The sequence below is a fragment of the Bactrocera dorsalis genome, chromosome 4, assembly GCF_023373825.1.
Source record: "Bactrocera dorsalis isolate Fly_Bdor chromosome 4, ASM2337382v1, whole genome shotgun sequence".
In the NCBI taxonomy this organism is placed as follows: Eukaryota; Metazoa; Arthropoda; class Insecta; order Diptera; family Tephritidae; genus Bactrocera; species Bactrocera dorsalis.
Genome location: NC_064306.1, coordinates 22,508,814 through 22,526,552, shown reverse-complemented (window position 1 = coordinate 22,526,552; position 17,739 = coordinate 22,508,814). Strand labels below are relative to the sequence as shown.

The window sequence follows — 17,739 nt, the reverse complement described above, 5'->3', positions numbered from 1 at the left end:
TTTTACAATTGTTTGATAAAGATTTGAATCGACTGAGATTAAAATTTATATAAATATGTTATATTTGACATAAAAATGTTTAAACGAGTTTTTACTATATCATATAAATTGAGTACTTTTCGTCCTAGTTGTTGGTAAATAGTGAATTAATGAGAAATCGTTAAGACACTACAAGATTTTCAGTATATTTTTAGGCAAGATTTTCAATTACAAAAGTCACATGGACGACAATGCAGTAGCTTTAGTAATGATGCCGATGAAAAGGTTGCAGATTTCCACAATATTCCAGTTGAACGTATTAGGAATTTCAGCATAATCGCGCATGTCGATCATGGCAAAAGTACTTTGGCAGATCGTATATTAGAATTAACAGGTGCGATAGCCCAGAATTCAGGAGCCCAAGTTTTGGACAGTTTACAAGTAGAACGGGAGCGAGGGATTACTGTTAAGGCACAGACCGCTTCAATTTTCCACACATATAAAAATGAGAAATATTTATTAAATTTGATCGATACACCAGGCCATGTGGACTTCGCAAATGAGGTTAAACAATAAGTCACTTTCAATAAACAACTCATAACATTTTAGCGTATTTTTTAGGTTTCTAGGTCTCTGGCTGCATGCGATGGGGTTATATTACTGGTGGATGCTTGCCATGGTATACAAGCTCAGACTGTAGCGAACTATTATTTAGCGAAAATGCGAAACTTGGTTATAATCCCAGTACTGAACAAAATAGACATTAAACATGCTAATCCGGAACGTGTGTGCAAAGACTTGTACAATTTATTTGGAATCGACCCTAATAGCGTTCTAAAGGTAATATATGAAGATATTTGCAAAATATATCGAAGCTTAATTGTTAATATTCAAGATTTCCGCCAAATTAGGAACCGGTATTGACGCTGTTCTTGACAGAGTGATTGAGAAAATTACACCACCACAAGTCGATCGCAAACCTCCATTTCGCGCTTTAATATTTGATAGCTGGTTCGACAAATATCGTGGCGCTTTAAATTTAATTTGTGTACTAAACGGGTCACTGAGAGTGGGACAAGAAATCCAATCGATGATTACAAAAAAATCCTACCCGGTTAAAGGCATTACAATATTGCGTCCGAAGGAGGATCCAATCGAAACAATGTGAGTGTGGTTATATGGGTTCCTTTACGATATTTAATTATAATGGAGTTAATATTTTATTATTCGCAGCTCTGCTGGACAAGTAGGCTTAATTGCCTGTAACATGAGGAATAGCAAAGAGTCTATTATTGGAGACACAATTCACCTAAAAAATGAAACTGTAAAAGCTGCCATTAGGTTTAAGCCGCAGCAACCAATGGTATTTGCAGGCGTGTATCCCGCTGACCAATCCAAGCACGTGCCTTTACGTGGCGCCATTGAAAAACTGGTTTTAAATGATTCGGCAGTCACAGTAAATGTCGATTCTAGTCCAGCCTTGGGTCAAGGATGGCGTTTAGGTTTTCTCGGATTACTACATATGGAGGTTTTCTGTCAACGGTTAGAACAAGAATATGGAACGGAACCGATTATTACTGCACCATCCGTTACATACCGAATCATATTGAAAAATCCGAAAATGATAAAACAAATGGGAAAAGAGTGCTTGGAACTTTCAAATGCCGCACTCTTTCCGGAGCCTTTCAATGTTAAGGAATATTACGAACCATTGGTGAAAGGTATATATTTTTTCTTCTTATTATTTGTACACTATATCGATATATTCATATAATTATTTTTATCAAAATGATATTCGATGTGTAAAAACCTATTTACTTAATGTTTTTAACAATTTTTTTTAGGAACCATTATAACCCCCACTGAATATCTGGGTCAAATAATTAGTTTATGTGTTGATCGACGTGGCATACAAGAATCATCAATCAATATAGATGATGATCGTATTTTAATGAAATACATATTACCCTTAAGTGAAATAATATTAGATTTTAATGATCATCTGAAGTCCTTAAGCTCCGGCTATGCTAGTTTCAATTACGAAGATCACGGATATCATCTAACCAATATTGTTCGATTGGATATTCACCTGAATGGTCGCCCTGTTGAAGAGTTTTGTCGAATTGTTCATGTTTCGAAAGCAACAACTATCGCACGTGAAATGGTAGCAAAATTGCAGGAACTTATACCAAGACAGATGGTGCAAATCGCCATACAAGCCTGTGTGGGAGGAAAAGTATTGGCCCGAGAGACTATTAAAGCTTACAGGAAAGACGTTACTGCCAAGCTGGTGCGTACATATAACTAAAATATTTTAAAGTAATTACATATAATACTATTCAATTGTTCATATTTTCACAGTATGGCGGCGATGTTACGCGACGCATGAAGCTTTTAAAACAACAAGCGGAGGGTAAAAAGAAAATGAGAATGTTTGCAAATATCCGTGTACCTCATGAGACTTTTATAAAGGTGTTGAAGCGGTAGTGAATAAAAAATCCAAATAATCTGCACTGAAATTATATAATGGATACTATTTTCTGGTGGGTAGTAATTTGAAGAGTTCTTCCAATATTTTACCGTTTTTTAAGGTATTCGCGTTAGGATATCATTTTTGTTTATTTAGTTTAGGCGAGTTCTATGTTTTTATCTGCATCTTTTATATAATTAATACAATACGCTTTAATGAAAATTCCGAAATTCTAGAAATTCTCTTAACCTTTTCAAATTAGGGACAACACAATTATAAGTGCCAAGTAGCGAGAGAGGTTGTTGTGGAAATATTTTTAAAGCCCTAATCAGGGTTTTTGCTTAAGGTCAGTTATAAGTGGACTGTGATACTAGATGTTCAGAAGGGAAAAACTGAGAGTACGATTTAACTAAAGCAGTGATAGCCTGTAGAGCTCTGTGTTAACTTTTGAGCATATGGAATTAGTTTGTATAAAAAACATTGTCCTGAAGTTTAAACACATTTCATAGCATGATTAAACTAATATTGAAGTCGAATCGCACTTTTATTGACAATAATATTTAGTGCTTTTTAAATCATTTATATATGTACATATATTAAAATATCGCCTTAATAACCTAATGGCAAGATTAATGTGCAAAGTATTTAGTTCTGTCTCATGTCGTACAGATAAACACCAGCTGTTATCACTTGTACGGAAAAGAAACCACAACCTTCTTCAAAAAATATAAATATGCATATAGTATACATATATATGTATATTTATACAATCGTACATACATATTTATGCGTTCCTTTTGCGATAAGCCCCAGCTTTAATCAATTTTCATGTATTGCCACAGCTGTTGCAGGCATTCCCTTTTAATATGTATGTTTTTCATTGTTAAAATTGGGTTTAAATTTAAACCAGAATTTTACAAAAATAAATGAAATGTAATATAACTAAAAAACAATACAATCTCTCTCACACATACTCTCATGCCGAAATGATTTCACACACAGCCAAAAACAAATTTTCACTCACACTAGAACGCAGTCGCTTTGGTATTGGGGAGCAGAAGAGACTTTCGTGCCTCAGTGTCTGACGTGGCGCTCTTTGTTCAGTCGCAAGTATTAACTGGCAGTTTGTTTACAATTTTGGTGAATGCACCAACACTCTGTTGTTGTGCAAAACAGCTGGTGGAGCTTTTGATTTGTTGACGTCTCACGAGCGCACCAACACCACGATAAAAATATAAAGTGATTAATTAAAAATATTACAAAGCAAAAATATTACGTTCCTTTTTATCGTACTTTTAATTAATAACAAATTTCTTATAAGTTAACATAAGTCTAAAAGAATTCAACTATTTTATTTTAATTTATGACTTTTTCGCTAATCGAACTATCAAAATAAATATTTCAACAAAAGAAATCAGAGGGCAGAAAATCTTTGCAAACACCAATATCAACACATAAATCCCTGACTTATACATTTGCATGAACCAATACAAGCAAAATGTATACAAGTTTGCGAAGAATGAACAATAAAAAGTAAGATAGATAATAAAGCGACGAAAGCAAGAAGAAGCTTTTAATTTTTGCTCACCAACAGCACCCTATAAACGGCGAGAACTGCAATAACAGCTGTTCTCTTTTAAGCGAGTGACAAAAGAACACTCGCTTTAGTCTGAAAATGTAAATTATAAATAATATGATACTCTCCTTCTGCTGATTGATGTTGTCAAAATAATCAAATACAGAACAAACAGCTGAGCTGCGCCGAGAATCCGCAAAAATAAATTTCTTAATTTATCTTTGTGCGATAATCCGGGTTTCGACTGTTATTTAAAGAGTTATTATATTTGTAATTTAAAAATTGAGGTTATTTGGAGTCAAGTGTTGGTGTTTAACTGTTACAGCCAATTGTTTAAATGTACGTTTTGATTAGAAACTATTATTTTTACTTCGATAGTCTTTTTGTTGCAGTCCTCGGCGTTCCCTCGAACTATTGAGACAGTGAAACATTTGAACAACAAAATCAACATTTATGTATCGCTTAGCATTCAACGCCTACAGGCGATAAGGACATGTGTGTTACTAATCAGCTAAACGCCTGTGTAGCGCACTTCTAAAATCGGTGTGCCTGATATATATTTTGTCTGTTCCTCCTTTGGTTAATAGCGGCCATACACAGGCGCACATGTGCGTTCGATCGGTATGTGTAAACATGCGGTTTACTCGTGTATGGGCTTGTTCGCGTACCGATCCATGTTCGCGAAAATGTTTGATTTTTTACGATCGGTGCGCGAGCATGTTTATCGTGTATGGCGTTGTGAGCGCACAAAATCTCATTTCTCTCGTGTCGCCGAGCAGTGAAGATCGCGGACAATTGCAAGTGTTAAGGGGAGAGACTGCTTTAGAGGCTTCAAAAAATCGATTTTTTTGAGGATTTTTTTGGGAGGGAAAGAAATAATTGATTCAAGCGAAATTTCTAGGCTTTATAGTCATATATTTGAACATCTTTCACAAATTTTTTGAATACGAAATCTTTGATATTCTGCCTTTAGGAAGCAATCACCCGATGCATCTCGCATATGCATTTATCAGGAAAAAAAAATTCAAAGAGATTCATGTTTTTTAATAACTTATCTTCTACTTAAACTAAGAGAATTCCAAAAAAAATTTACTTTATTTTTTTAAAAATATGTTCAAACTTGACTTTTCCTAGTTTTTTTTTAGTTTAAATAGAAGACAATTTTATGCCAAAGATAATAAACTTTGCCCAATTCCAACTTTGCCCGCCAATTAAAATAATCGTAAAAATAAAAAACCGAGAAATCGCGCTTTTCGCTTTTTGCCCAAGCGCTCATATACTTGTATGAATCTGTCTGACGCTCGGACACTATTTCCCTTCTAGCTTCGACAATATTTCGAGTTCCAATCTATAACTTTGTTTGTTGTTAGATAATTTTTAAAGAGATTTAAGCGATTGTTTGAATCTTCTAAAGCAGGCTCTCCCCTTAATAAAGATTTCGCATCTGAAGTTATTGATCTTATAAAAAATTAATTGGCAATTTGGCAAACGAAAAGTGATAAATATAAAATTGAGAAAAATAAAAGTTGGAATAACTTATTAACGAAATACAAAGAAATAGATAAAAGTGCTACATTAGAAATAAAATCGAAGAAATGTTCCGCTTGCCTGTCGCACATGTTAACTGTGTGAAGAACGAACGCAAAATGGATTTGTGTGTCGTGTATGGGCAAACGAATTCACACAGATCGAACGCACAAGTGTGCCTGTGTATGGCCGCTATAAGTCGTTTTGTTTACTCGGTTCGTTGCTATTCGCTTCGGTGTGATGTGAAACGTATGTGACAAGTAAGCATTTTTGCTCCGTTGATATCGCAACTAGTCGGTCCCGTACGTACGCCTGCATTGTAACTTTGCTTGGGACAGTTTGGATCGAATCGAGTTTTGTGAATGTGGGTACCTACAAATAAACAATTTACATTTTTTTATAATTATCAACTCGGTTTGCAGTAAACAAATAATCCTAAAATAATAAACTTTTCGTAAAATCCGAGCGGAAGGTGTCATTATTTGAGAGCACAATAAAAAATCGAAACTTACGGTGTTCAGCAAGTTTAAATGCACAGCTGATCTGTTTGAGTAGCATCCAAATCGTTTAATTACAAAAACATTAAATTAACTCGGACAGTTTACTCCTTAATTTAGTCAATTCCGGAAGGGTTTATTCAGGTTTGTATAAACCAAAATGCAGTTACTTTCGTGTTGAATATCGAAGTTAATAAAATTGAAATTTTTAAATAAAATCTTCATTTAAAGCAAACGTACACTTATATAATATACACACACATTTATATACGTATGTGTTTCTGTAAAGGCCTTTCACACAGTGTGCATGTATGTATGTGTGTATTTGCATATTATATTTTGCAAATTTGTACACAATTTTAATTGCCGCAAATCTTTTTATTATTGTACATACATTATTAAATTAACCAAATCGTAAACTGCAATCGCTTGTAAAATGAGCTTTTGTTGAGCGGGTCAGTTTGGGCGAACTATTTACCAACAAAAATGAAATGTTTGCACTGATATGTTGGAAAACGCGAATTGGAACAATATTTATTTGGATTTTATAGTTTTGAACAAATTGCAAATGCACATACATATGCACTGCTGCCAATATGCAGGCAAGTACCAATACAATGACAAATATACATATGTAAGTGTACTCGTACAATGACGTTAATAAGTGAACTGTTTGGTGTATAGAGTGCAGTCGTTGAATAATAAAACGAGAAATTCACCGACATTCATGCAAACATCCCATTGGGCACCTGTGTATGTACATATGTATTTGTATTTATAAGTTTGAGGTTATTATGAAATTAAGCGATATTAATTTACCAGACGAAGTAATTTTCTGAAAAGGTCAGTGTTCCTTTACAAGGATTACTCATGACAAAATTGAATGCAGTAATATATTATACATATAAGGTAATTTTCACGAAACAAATCTTAAGTGTGATAGACATATGTACATATATACACATATGTACGAGTATATACGGGATGTGCTGCTGCTATCTGCGATTTATAGTAAAAAGTAAGTCTTAAATTCTAAGCCTATTTGATGCAAAAAAAGAAGGAATGAGAAGAGGCAAAGTAGACAAACTGTAAAATTTGCATGGAAATTGTAAACAATGATTTTTGTAAAAGTGTATTTATTAGTTTATAATGAAAAAAACTCAGAGAAATGAGTAGAAGATTGTAGAGGGAAGGTATAGTCAAAATAATTGAAATATATCAGTGAAATTAAAATTAAAACAAGACAAGACTGCGAAATTTCTTCAGGTGCTGGAAGAACTTTGTATTAAAAAATGTTGCGAAAATAAATTCGAATAAAAAATAGGAACAGTACCGTTATATGGGGAGTGAGCGGTTTATGATTAATGGCATTTTGTGGGTATGGCAATGCCTGATCCAAGTCTTTCAACTGCGAACTCGTCTTTACGTCTTTGTCAAGGAAGCCGTGTACCAAGTTTCATTGTGATATCTCAATTTTTAGTCAAGTTGTCACTTGCACAGAGTGACAGACGAATAGACAGGTGCCGGATTTCAGCTCGTCTCGTCATCCTAATCATTTATGTATACAGAACCCTATATCTTTTTTGATTAGTTTTAGGTGGTTTAAACAACCGTTAGGTAAACAAAACTATTAGCAACATGTTGCAAGAGTGTAAAAATAATCAAATCTATAAAACTTTATGCTAATAAATTATTATTTTTTGCTGCCTATTTTAACGGCAATTCTGTCAAACGCAAACAAAAAAAAATAATGGAGTGGAGTCGTACCTAATTATTGTCATGTAGTAGCCATAAATATCGCTAACAGTTATCGCCTCTTTGACTGGGTTTCTGATCTATTTTAATGAAAGTTTTCTCAAACTTGTCAAGTCGTATTCGACTGTTCGTATTTCCAACACACTATCATCATCGAATGGTACTCATATACATACTAAAGACACATGGACGTCGGTACTCCTATTACATTTCAATATAAAAACCAAATATCCATTTTGACTGCGAAATTATCAAACGATATAGTTTTCCAAAAGTTTTCATCAATCTCTGAATTGGTGATGAGTTTTATGAGAAGCTCTTAAAATCAAAAATTTTAAAATTGGAAAATAAAAGAGTCAATAAAAGCACAAGATAAATGAAAACTTTCTTACTAGGAGAATGCCTTTGAGATGTAATGAATTAGAATTTTTCTCAATTGACTTTCATTCAATCGTAAAATGTACTGCGGTTATTGTCCAACTGATAAATCTGGTTTACAATCACCGTTTTATCATTTTGTGACTAAAATATTGAACATAAGGCATATTACAATACGAAATACATAATAATTTCATTGAACTTTGTGTGTTTTTTTTATAAATTTGTAAATTTGTATAATTCTTCTTTGTTCAATACTTTGTTTTCATTGGGAAGTCTTTGACCAGCGGCATTCTGAACTTCCGCCTTTTATCTCTTTTATCTTTATCTATTTTCAATTTGCATCCTGAATGACCGCAATTAATCAAACATTTTATACATTAAAATATACATAGAAGATATTCAAACAAAAAATGATATGTAAAATTGGAAAAAAAACTAACTCGATTTTTGTAGTCTTTGTTTTTCTTTTTTAGCAAGTAAATCGAATTTTCCTGACCGTGAACAGACAACCAACAATAAAAAACATAATACGCTGTGTGTGTGTGCCTTTAATGCCATCCCTCCAGCATAGATCAGACGAGTACGAAATACTTACATATATACTTGTAAATATGTTTGGACGACCTCAAACAAGAAGCCAACAAACCATCCCTTTAGTTGACTTGCCGACCCACCAACCTACCGACCGACCGACCGACACAGCAAGTTAGTACATCCGTATACTATGTACTGCACGACTACTACAAGTACCCATGACCTTGAAATTTTCAACGATACAGTTAAAAAGAAAAACAATGAAACATGAAAATGCAATGGCAACTGGCAAGAACCTTGCTCCCCAAAGCAGTAGCAATAGAAACAAATCATTAGAAAGCTCCCAAACTAAGAGACATGAGTTCTCTTTCGCACCTTTGCAAAGCAATACCCTTCTCTTCTGGGGCTTTGTCGTCCAACGCTCTCTTCTCTTTTCGTCAGCAGCAGAATCACTTCGCGACACTTTTTGTACAGAAACTTTTCACATAATCAAAACAATCTTTGCTGTCACCAAATTATAATATGTCGGTCCATTTTTGACATAATACGAAGTCAATTCGCAACGAAATTATTTGAAATGCGTCAAGAATCGGTTCAAACGCATAAAAAACAAGTGAAACAAAGTGAGTTTGTTAAAAAAAAATGATCGAAAACATCTACCAAAAACGTACACAAACACTATCAGCTGATTTTAGCATAACATATTATACGTACATACGAAATGTACATACATTTGTACACAAAAGAGAGCTTTCATATAAATCGAACACATCCCCTTTGTGGAAAAAAACCCTATCTAATTGTGATTATAAGCAAATATTTCAAATGGAATGATTTCACATAAAATAAAATAAAAGTTAATATTATGGTAATTAAGCGTTTCTGAACACTATACCTAACGGAAGGAGCTTGAGGCCAGTCGACTTTTTCATATTTCTTTCATTGCACAATAGGGAATGAACTAGGGGAAACACCGCGTAATCCGGACTGAAGCGAGGAAATAGTAACAGAGCTAAAAACGACTAGTTTCCAGGAGTATGAAAGAGTATAACAAGTAAATAATCGGCGATTTACCGTTGCAAAACTTTATATTACAGTTTATTTTTCGTCTTCAAAAACAATTGGTTTCAAATTTTCACAATGTTATGTATTAAAATTTTTTTCCGATGTAATGTGTTTCAAATTTTGTTGAGTAATGGAAATGTCTTTTCCTAAGCGATTAAATAAAGTTAATCGAATTTTTAATTGATTATCTGAAGAACTGGCTGGTGAAGTACAGAGGGGAGAGATCGAAGCAATTCCTCCTGGCCCTGGAGTACTAACCAACAATGTTTTGCAGATTTTTTTATTCAACAATTCACTGCAATCATCCCAGGACCCGCCTTACTCTCTATGAGCCTACAACAATGTCAATGAAAACTACTTTGAGATTTTTCTTTGAGAATCAAGCTTCTTCGCCTTTCTCATTCTGCACCAACTTAGTCTAAACATTGTTTATAATAGAAATAATCTTTACTGCCTATCGAACGGTAATAACTGAAAACAGACCCTCGTTCTTACTAATCCTGGCTAGCATAACCAAAGTTAAGCAAGGCATAATCGAGTCTTCAATTTTGACAAAACCTAACGAATTATGAATGACCGCTCACATCAACTGACTTTTTTTATTTTAATTTAAATTTCCCAAAAAACTGTCACTCCTCCGATGTGTTGTCAGAATGGTCAAAGTGTCCACAATTTGTATAGACACAAAGGAGGTGCAGTTAGCCCTAGACCTTAGTTCTTACATTGATACAGTAGCAATAATTGAACACAGATTTTGAATGGCTCATCAACAATCCGATCTAATTGTGGGCGACATTTTGTCAGCTCAGCTCCGTTCAAATATTTTATTGATAAAGTCAATGTATTTTTTACGCCAGCATTTATTCTTTCCTATTTGTCAACATTTAGACGCACTTACTTACGTTTCTGTTGTACACAATACTTGTACATATGTACATATGTATGTATGTTTGTATGAGTGTTGGAGCACAAGTGGGATAAGTTTAAGAGTACATTTATTGAAAGCTTTTCCATTTTTTACTGTATTGAAACAAAAACAAATATGCACGTAATAAGTAATAATCCCAACAACAATGTTGTAGCAATCAAGTTCAAGCATAAAGTACAACAACAACACCTTTGAATAGCCACAATATTTATATTTAACAATGTACATACATGTGTGCATTTGTGTATGTTTGGGGGGAGACTCGATTGTCGTACGCCACACACACACATAGCTCTTAATGTGTATGTATGTGCTATGGGCGAGTGTGTGGAGAGGCACCGAAATCGTTTGGGGCTAGCTGCGTACAGCGCCGAGTCTAACCGTACACGTAGCGCATTGGAGAGGCGACAGCAGCAGCAGCAACAACGGCCCAGCCCGCCACCGACACCATCATCATTCACGACAAACTCAAAGTAAGAAGTCAACTTAATTACTGAGCAAAAACCGAAAGTGAAAATTGTCGAAATCCCTGCATCGAGTATGTGCAATGTTTCGAATTAAATTAAATGAATTAAAATTGAAAGCATTCCAACGCTTATGAAAATCGAAAGCGGTGACATTTTGTTTAGTAAAAATTGGCAATAATTTTCAATACAGCTTTTGTGGCCAAAGTGCATATTCTTTATTTGCCTTCGCATGTTGTCAATTGTGCATCGACTTTTTGTGTAAATATCTTAATTTTATTTTGACTATCGAAATTCAGCGCTCGACCTCGACAGTGTTAGTGAAACCACCAACAACTGGTGTTATTGTTGTTGCGTAGTTTTTCGATTAATTCTATGCTTTTCTATTTTTTTCATTAAAAGTTGCTATTACGAATTTACATACTTACGTATCTGTATGCATAAATGGTTTTTTGATCAAACGTTAATGTGAAGAAGTAAATTCATTTTACGTATCTGATTTTGTTTTCGATCAACTGATACGGAATTATAAAAAATTTCATAAAAATTCGCAACTCAAAAAGCTACAAATTATTCACCTGTGTCGCCATCATCTCTTTCCTTTCCGAGTATAGGTATGTTATTAAAATTGAAGCTTGCGAATTGTGTGTGAGGAGTGGACAAGAGTGTATAGGTGTACGTTCATATGCATATATGCATGTGCGTATATGATCCATATCCATATATAAAGTCATCTGTGAATATGTGGGGATAAATAAAAAGCTAGCAATGTTTGTAAACAAGATCTTTGCAATTATTCTCTTATACCTCTCCGTGGCGTTGCCATCAATGCACTCAATTGCGTCTGTCGACGTGACACTACCGTTGTGAAAATGCAACACAGGCAAACATATAGTATACAGATACGCACACTGCATCGAAATTGCTCATGAGAATACAATTAAAGAAGAACTTAGAATGAGTGTTTCATTTTTTTCCATTAAATTTGTGTTTTGATTTTTTTAAATAAAAATTAGTTTATTATAATTATTCACATGAATTATAAAAAATATATATTTATTTAATAAATAAATATTTACATATAATAAATTTAGTTAAACTGAACAATTTTCAATATTACCTCGAATAGTATTAGATCTGTTCCTCGGAATTAATACTCCATAACCCAAATAATGATTCATACTTTTGGGCCCCTCAACAAACAGATTTCGAAGCAGATTCGTAAAGAATGGATTATAATATATAAGAGGGTGTTGATAAACTCTCCCTAAGTAAGGTCCAAGAATATTTTATTTTAAAACAATCATGTTTCCATTTTTTACGGCCAATCTTAGAGCATTAAAAGTGGGATGAAACGAATGAACCAATAAGACTGTATTAAACTATTTTAACATACATATCTACTCCGATTTCTAGCCAATATATTTCCAAATATGTCACAATATATTTTATCCTATTACATAATAAAGCTATTATATTCACGATAGTTAAATAGAAAAAATATTTATACATTAATAAGTTTAAGCCCTCGATTTAGGCGTATAGCGAACAATTTAGTTCCGATGTTAGTCACACCGAGTTGCACTGGTATATGCCGATCACAGTCACGCCGATGTTATTACTTATATTGATGTCGATTATACAAAATCTCAAAGGTTCTCGGGAGTTTTATTTTATTTTTTTTGAGAAATGCAGCGCTCATCTTAAAAGCCGCTATTAATGAGAGCAAATTTTGATGTTTACTTCACGCTAAGACTCCTTATTAAATTATTTTATTTTTTCTCTTTTTAGTACAGATGAGTTTAAGTTTTCTTACAAATAATAATAATACTACAAAAACAACATGATCAACAGCGCAAACACAGTTGACTTTAATGTAATAAATCATGGGAAAGTCATACTTCCACACGGATTAGTGCCATTGGACAAATGCAAACTAGTACATACTTCGAAGATACCTCAAAGTGGCGGCGAAAGATTCACTTCGTCATATGCAATACAAGCCTCTATTAATCCCTACACTTGCACCGTCGATAATAAGCCCAGAACCGATATTCAAAGTGCCGAGACCAAAGAGATTAACATGCAGCCGCAACGAGTACATGTCCAGCATCTGCAAATACATCCCAATTTGCAGAACAATCAATGGATTTATGATAAGTTTCACAACTTGAACGCGGAAAGAGAGCGCACTACGCCTAATGGGTGCATAACTAAAATAAATCACAACAATAACGTAATTAGAAAAGAAAGTGCCTTTAGTTTAAGTAGTAGCAGCAAGTGCAGCGCCAGCAATAACAATAATAATAATAACAACAACAACAGTAATAGTAATATTAGTAGTAGCTTCCCAAATACTTTCAAAAATGTAGAATGTGATAAGGACTTAGTCAATGATGGCATGAAAAAGACAGCTCGCGGTGTCACTGCTCTTATGGGTTCAACCGATAGGGGCACGACGTCCATTTATAGTACTGATTACCAAGAAAATGCCTTTCACCGCATCGAGGATGTGCACAATTATGCCAAGATGGACCGTTATAGCTATTCGAATGAAAGTAGCAATAGCAGTATGCATGAAGAAGACAATGAAGACGAAGATGAGGATTTAGATGAGGATGACAACAATGATGATGCCGAGACCAACTACGAACGTTATCTGAAAAGCAAGCACTTAGCGGCTAAACGAAAGCGAGTGAAATGCTATGAAAATTTTAATATGCAAATCACCAGATTGGAAACGGAGGAGACTGAACTGAATGTTGATGTAGAGACTGTGCACAAAGTGCAGAATGAAACAACTGAAGGGGCAATGTCTAGCACACCAGACCATCATGCGCGCAGACCGATGAATGCTTTCTTGATATTTTGCAAACGCCACAGAGCCATAGTCAAGGAACGGTACAGATCGTTGGAAAATCGGTAAGCATGTGAGCGGCTTGTCTTCCCCTAAACTAACTAATTAGTAAATCTATCTTTTAGAGCTATCACCAAGATACTTGGAGACTGGTGGGCTTCCTTAGACGCAACTGATAAGAAATGCTTTACCAATTTGGCGCAACAGGTGTGTTTACTTTACTCACTTCCATCTGTAATAAATAATAATATAAATTTATTTTTAGAATAAAGACGCATTTTTTAACGCAAATCCAAACTTCAAATGGTACAAGCTGCCCGCTCCTCCACTACGCACCTTGAACACTCGCCCAGGCAATACAAGCACGGAACCGGAAGACGACATGAAATCTTTTATGAGTGCGCAAAGCGGGAGTGCTGTGCTAGCAAAGTACTCGAAGGGTGGCAACAATCACCTTTTTAAACTAGCTGATGAAGCACAAATGGGTGAACTCAGTAATCTGTTCAGTGGCGAAAGCGACAACAACAACTGCAATTCGAACCAGAATGCATTGCAGAAAGCCTTAGGCGAGACGTCACAATTTTTGAACGCTTACATGTCACCCAATAGCGGCGCAGAAAGCGTGCAATCGAACAAAAATCGCCTGTTAAGTGAGAATAGCTTCTCCAGTAATGGGAGTGAAGATGATATTTTTCCGAAGAAAACATCAAGGGCATGCAAAGGGAAAATCTATCAGGAACTTATTAATTCAGGGCAAATTTCAGCGGTTTCGAAGAAAATAAAAACACCCAAATCACAAAGCCATCCCAACGGTTACGCTCATCACATTGTGACTCCTTCCAGCAGTTCTAACCTAACTGCACTGGATAGCACCAATCATTTCTCATCCACGTGCGCTATGTTAGCGACATCTAGAAATAATATTAAAATAAGTGAAACTTCCCGCGGTGAGGGTTTTCAATCAAATAACGATCTGTCAAATTTCGATTTGGAAGACAAAATTAAGGAATTGCCAGCACTCAGTTTGGATCTTTACTTACAGCGCAAGCGCAATACGAAGAAGAAAAAGAAATTCACATCGAAGAAACGCCATTCAAACAATGCAGTAAACAACAAAAATTCAGAGGCAATAAATGTAAAGCACGCGCCAACCATATCATGTCCGAACAAAAGTCGGGAAGCACCGCCGCAGCAGGTTGTTGGCAGTCAAAAACGTAAAGCGCGAAAAGAGAGCATCACCAGACGCGACGTCACTGTAATTGAGAATGAAATCGCGTCAGTTATTCCATTGCCTAAAAATTTTAGTACCATAAACGGCTGTTATTACTTCAACGCATCGCCAGATGGCGCAATATCGAAATGTCTACCATTCGGCGAAATCGAAAACTCCACGGCTGCAACGGGAGCAGACAATCAGCGCACCGACGTCAACACTTTTGGCAATTTATGCAATGATAATTCGTCTACCTCAGACTTACTCATTCTGGCCGAGGTGGCTGCCAATCGCACCGAACTAACAAATTAAACAGCAATCGGTTATCACTGTACTATTCACTAACCCAACCATATAAGCACCAAAAAGAAATTGTATCTTAAAAATGCAACTTGTTGCATTTATTCACATATGCTTAGTTTGTAGAAGTAATAAAAATTGTTATTGTTTTCAAAAGTTATATTTAATACTAGTAGCATAAAGTCGGAAATAAAATCTTAATTACATTGTATTTTCACAAAATGTTGTGCCAGAAGCTTTTCTTCGCAATGTGTTGTCCTTGTAGCTGCACAAAATATCCCCAATTAATATTGAGTAAGCTGCCGAGTTGACAGTCCTTAGCCTGATAAAAAACCGAAAGTGAAAGAAGACTCTACTATCGTTCCAACAACCAGGGAATTTGATGCAGCTAGTTAGAAAGTGAATCTATTCTACGCCAGCTTCTTATTGTTGTTATTGTTGATTTTGCAGTGTTAATTGGTGTCAGCGAACAAATGGAATACCCAAGTCGTTTATGAGTGAATAATTTTACTGAACCGATACGGTGTTACTTAATCTATAAATGATTATGTCTGAAGAAATTAATAAGACACAAAATCAGTAACTGTAAAATTAGTTCAAAGCCCAATCAGAAACTTATGAAATCACCCATTTGTCAGATACCTTAAAAGTCGAAGGAATAATCCACAATTTTGTTCAGTCATAGACGATTTCGTACAAGTTTGCATTTACTAAACTTCAAGAAAAGAAGAAGAATTGCATTACTTATGTTTGACTCTCAGTGGTTACAAATACACACATATACATACATATGTATTTATATACGAAACAGTGTTCAGACAGTAACTCGCTAAACTTACTAACTAAATAATGTCCTGGAATATAGCAGGAAATAATTTTTAAATTTTTTCAATCATTCAATTATTATTCAACGCTTTATTAGTTAAAGAGTTTTAAAAAACCTAATTTCTTTAGAAACTGCTATAAGTTCTCTTATTATTTTCAGCTTAATTTCGAGCTAATATTGCTTTTTCGGTTTTCTTAGGAGAGACAGAAATACTTGTTAATTTAATCAAGCTCTATCAAGCTATTCCTTTGAGCAGATAATCAATCAATGTGTTGTGCCATTTTGATGTCAGCATTTATTATCGTCTCAAATATAGGCGACTTTGTGTTAACACAATACTTGTATAGTATATTAATTACTACTACGGCGGTTTCTTTTTTATTACGTTATTCGAGATATCCATACCAGAGTTTAATATGAAATCTAAATACTATTCAATCAACATTAAACTTTTCCAGGAGAGACAGCCGAAACTGACATTAACCGCCTTAACAAATTTGTGATATGCTCAAAGGTATCACAACTGTTCAAGGAGATCTCTGTTGAGATCGACCTATTAACCTAACCTAAACTAATCTAAAATTGCACAGGCAGCACAGCGAGAATTGTTTCAAACCAATGCACTTACTATTTTTAAATGTTTTATTATATACATAATAGATATCTATAAATGTATATTGGAGCATAATTCAATCGGTTAGCAAGATATACATATGTACATATGTATGTAGGTGTTAAGAACTTCATGAGGAATTGAAATGACCACTAATGAAAGGACTAAACCGTCGAAGAGAAAATAGTTCAGAAATATTTAATATGAACACATTTGGAATATAGGAACATCCTTGAAGTAAGAAGACGCCCATATGTATACTTTTTGGATGTTTCTATATCGACTTACACTTATTACATCTAACTAACTAACTTTACTAAATTAAAATTATATATACATAAATATATAAAATATGATTATTAATAAAAAATCATCGAAAAGGGACATTGATGTCATCAAAATTTAAATAGAGATTTCAATAGAGATTTATTTTCTCATATTTCTTGCATAGAGTGCAAACAATTAAATTAAAACCTTTTTTCATAAAATTTAATTGCTAAATGTGGTGAGTAATTTGAACTTAAATTCCAATGGGGATGTCGTTATTGTTTCCAACAAAGTCAGTCATTTTAGAATTTTTACAAAACTAGCAAGGCGAAAATAATTGAAGAGGTGAAAATCTTTCTCACTCTTTCACTTTCATTTTCCGTCTCTCACAAATTTTTGACCTTTGTTGTTGTTGCCATGTGAGATGATATCGTTGGCATGCGCGCTGCTCATTTCGCTACTGTGTTTTTTTTTTTTTTCTTGTCCC

At 34.5% G+C, this 17,739-nt stretch overlaps 2 protein-coding genes across 12 annotated transcripts; both read left to right on the top strand.

The window, feature by feature from the left end:
• Window positions 1-2,498, top strand: LOC105222651 (translation factor waclaw, mitochondrial). The gene is made up of 7 exons (XM_011200051.4): window positions 1-134; window positions 195-543; window positions 601-819; window positions 875-1,143; window positions 1,213-1,700; window positions 1,824-2,269; window positions 2,341-2,498. The coding sequence occupies exons 1-7, from the start codon at window positions 76-78 to the stop codon at window positions 2,464-2,466; spliced, it is 1,956 nt and encodes a 651-aa protein (XP_011198353.3). The 5' UTR covers window positions 1-75; the 3' UTR covers window positions 2,467-2,498.
• Window positions 2,383-15,768, top strand: LOC105222652 (nuclear transcription factor Y subunit alpha). Of its 11 annotated transcripts, none has more exons than XM_049454340.1 (4): window positions 2,383-2,522; window positions 12,968-14,098; window positions 14,159-14,240; window positions 14,299-15,768. In XM_049454340.1, the coding sequence occupies exons 2-4, from the start codon at window positions 13,020-13,022 to the stop codon at window positions 15,556-15,558; spliced, it is 2,421 nt and encodes an 806-aa protein (XP_049310297.1). In that variant the 5' UTR covers window positions 2,383-2,522; window positions 12,968-13,019; the 3' UTR covers window positions 15,559-15,768. The 11 variants fall into 11 exon arrangements, with proteins under 11 accessions (XP_049310297.1, XP_049310300.1, XP_049310299.1 ...); XM_049454343.1 differs by having other exon boundaries at window positions 2,392-2,522; window positions 12,973-14,098; XM_049454342.1 differs by lacking the exon at window positions 2,383-2,522 and adding an exon at window positions 5,754-5,916 and having other exon boundaries at window positions 12,973-14,098.
• The last annotated feature ends 1,971 nt before the right edge of the window (window positions 15,769-17,739 follow it).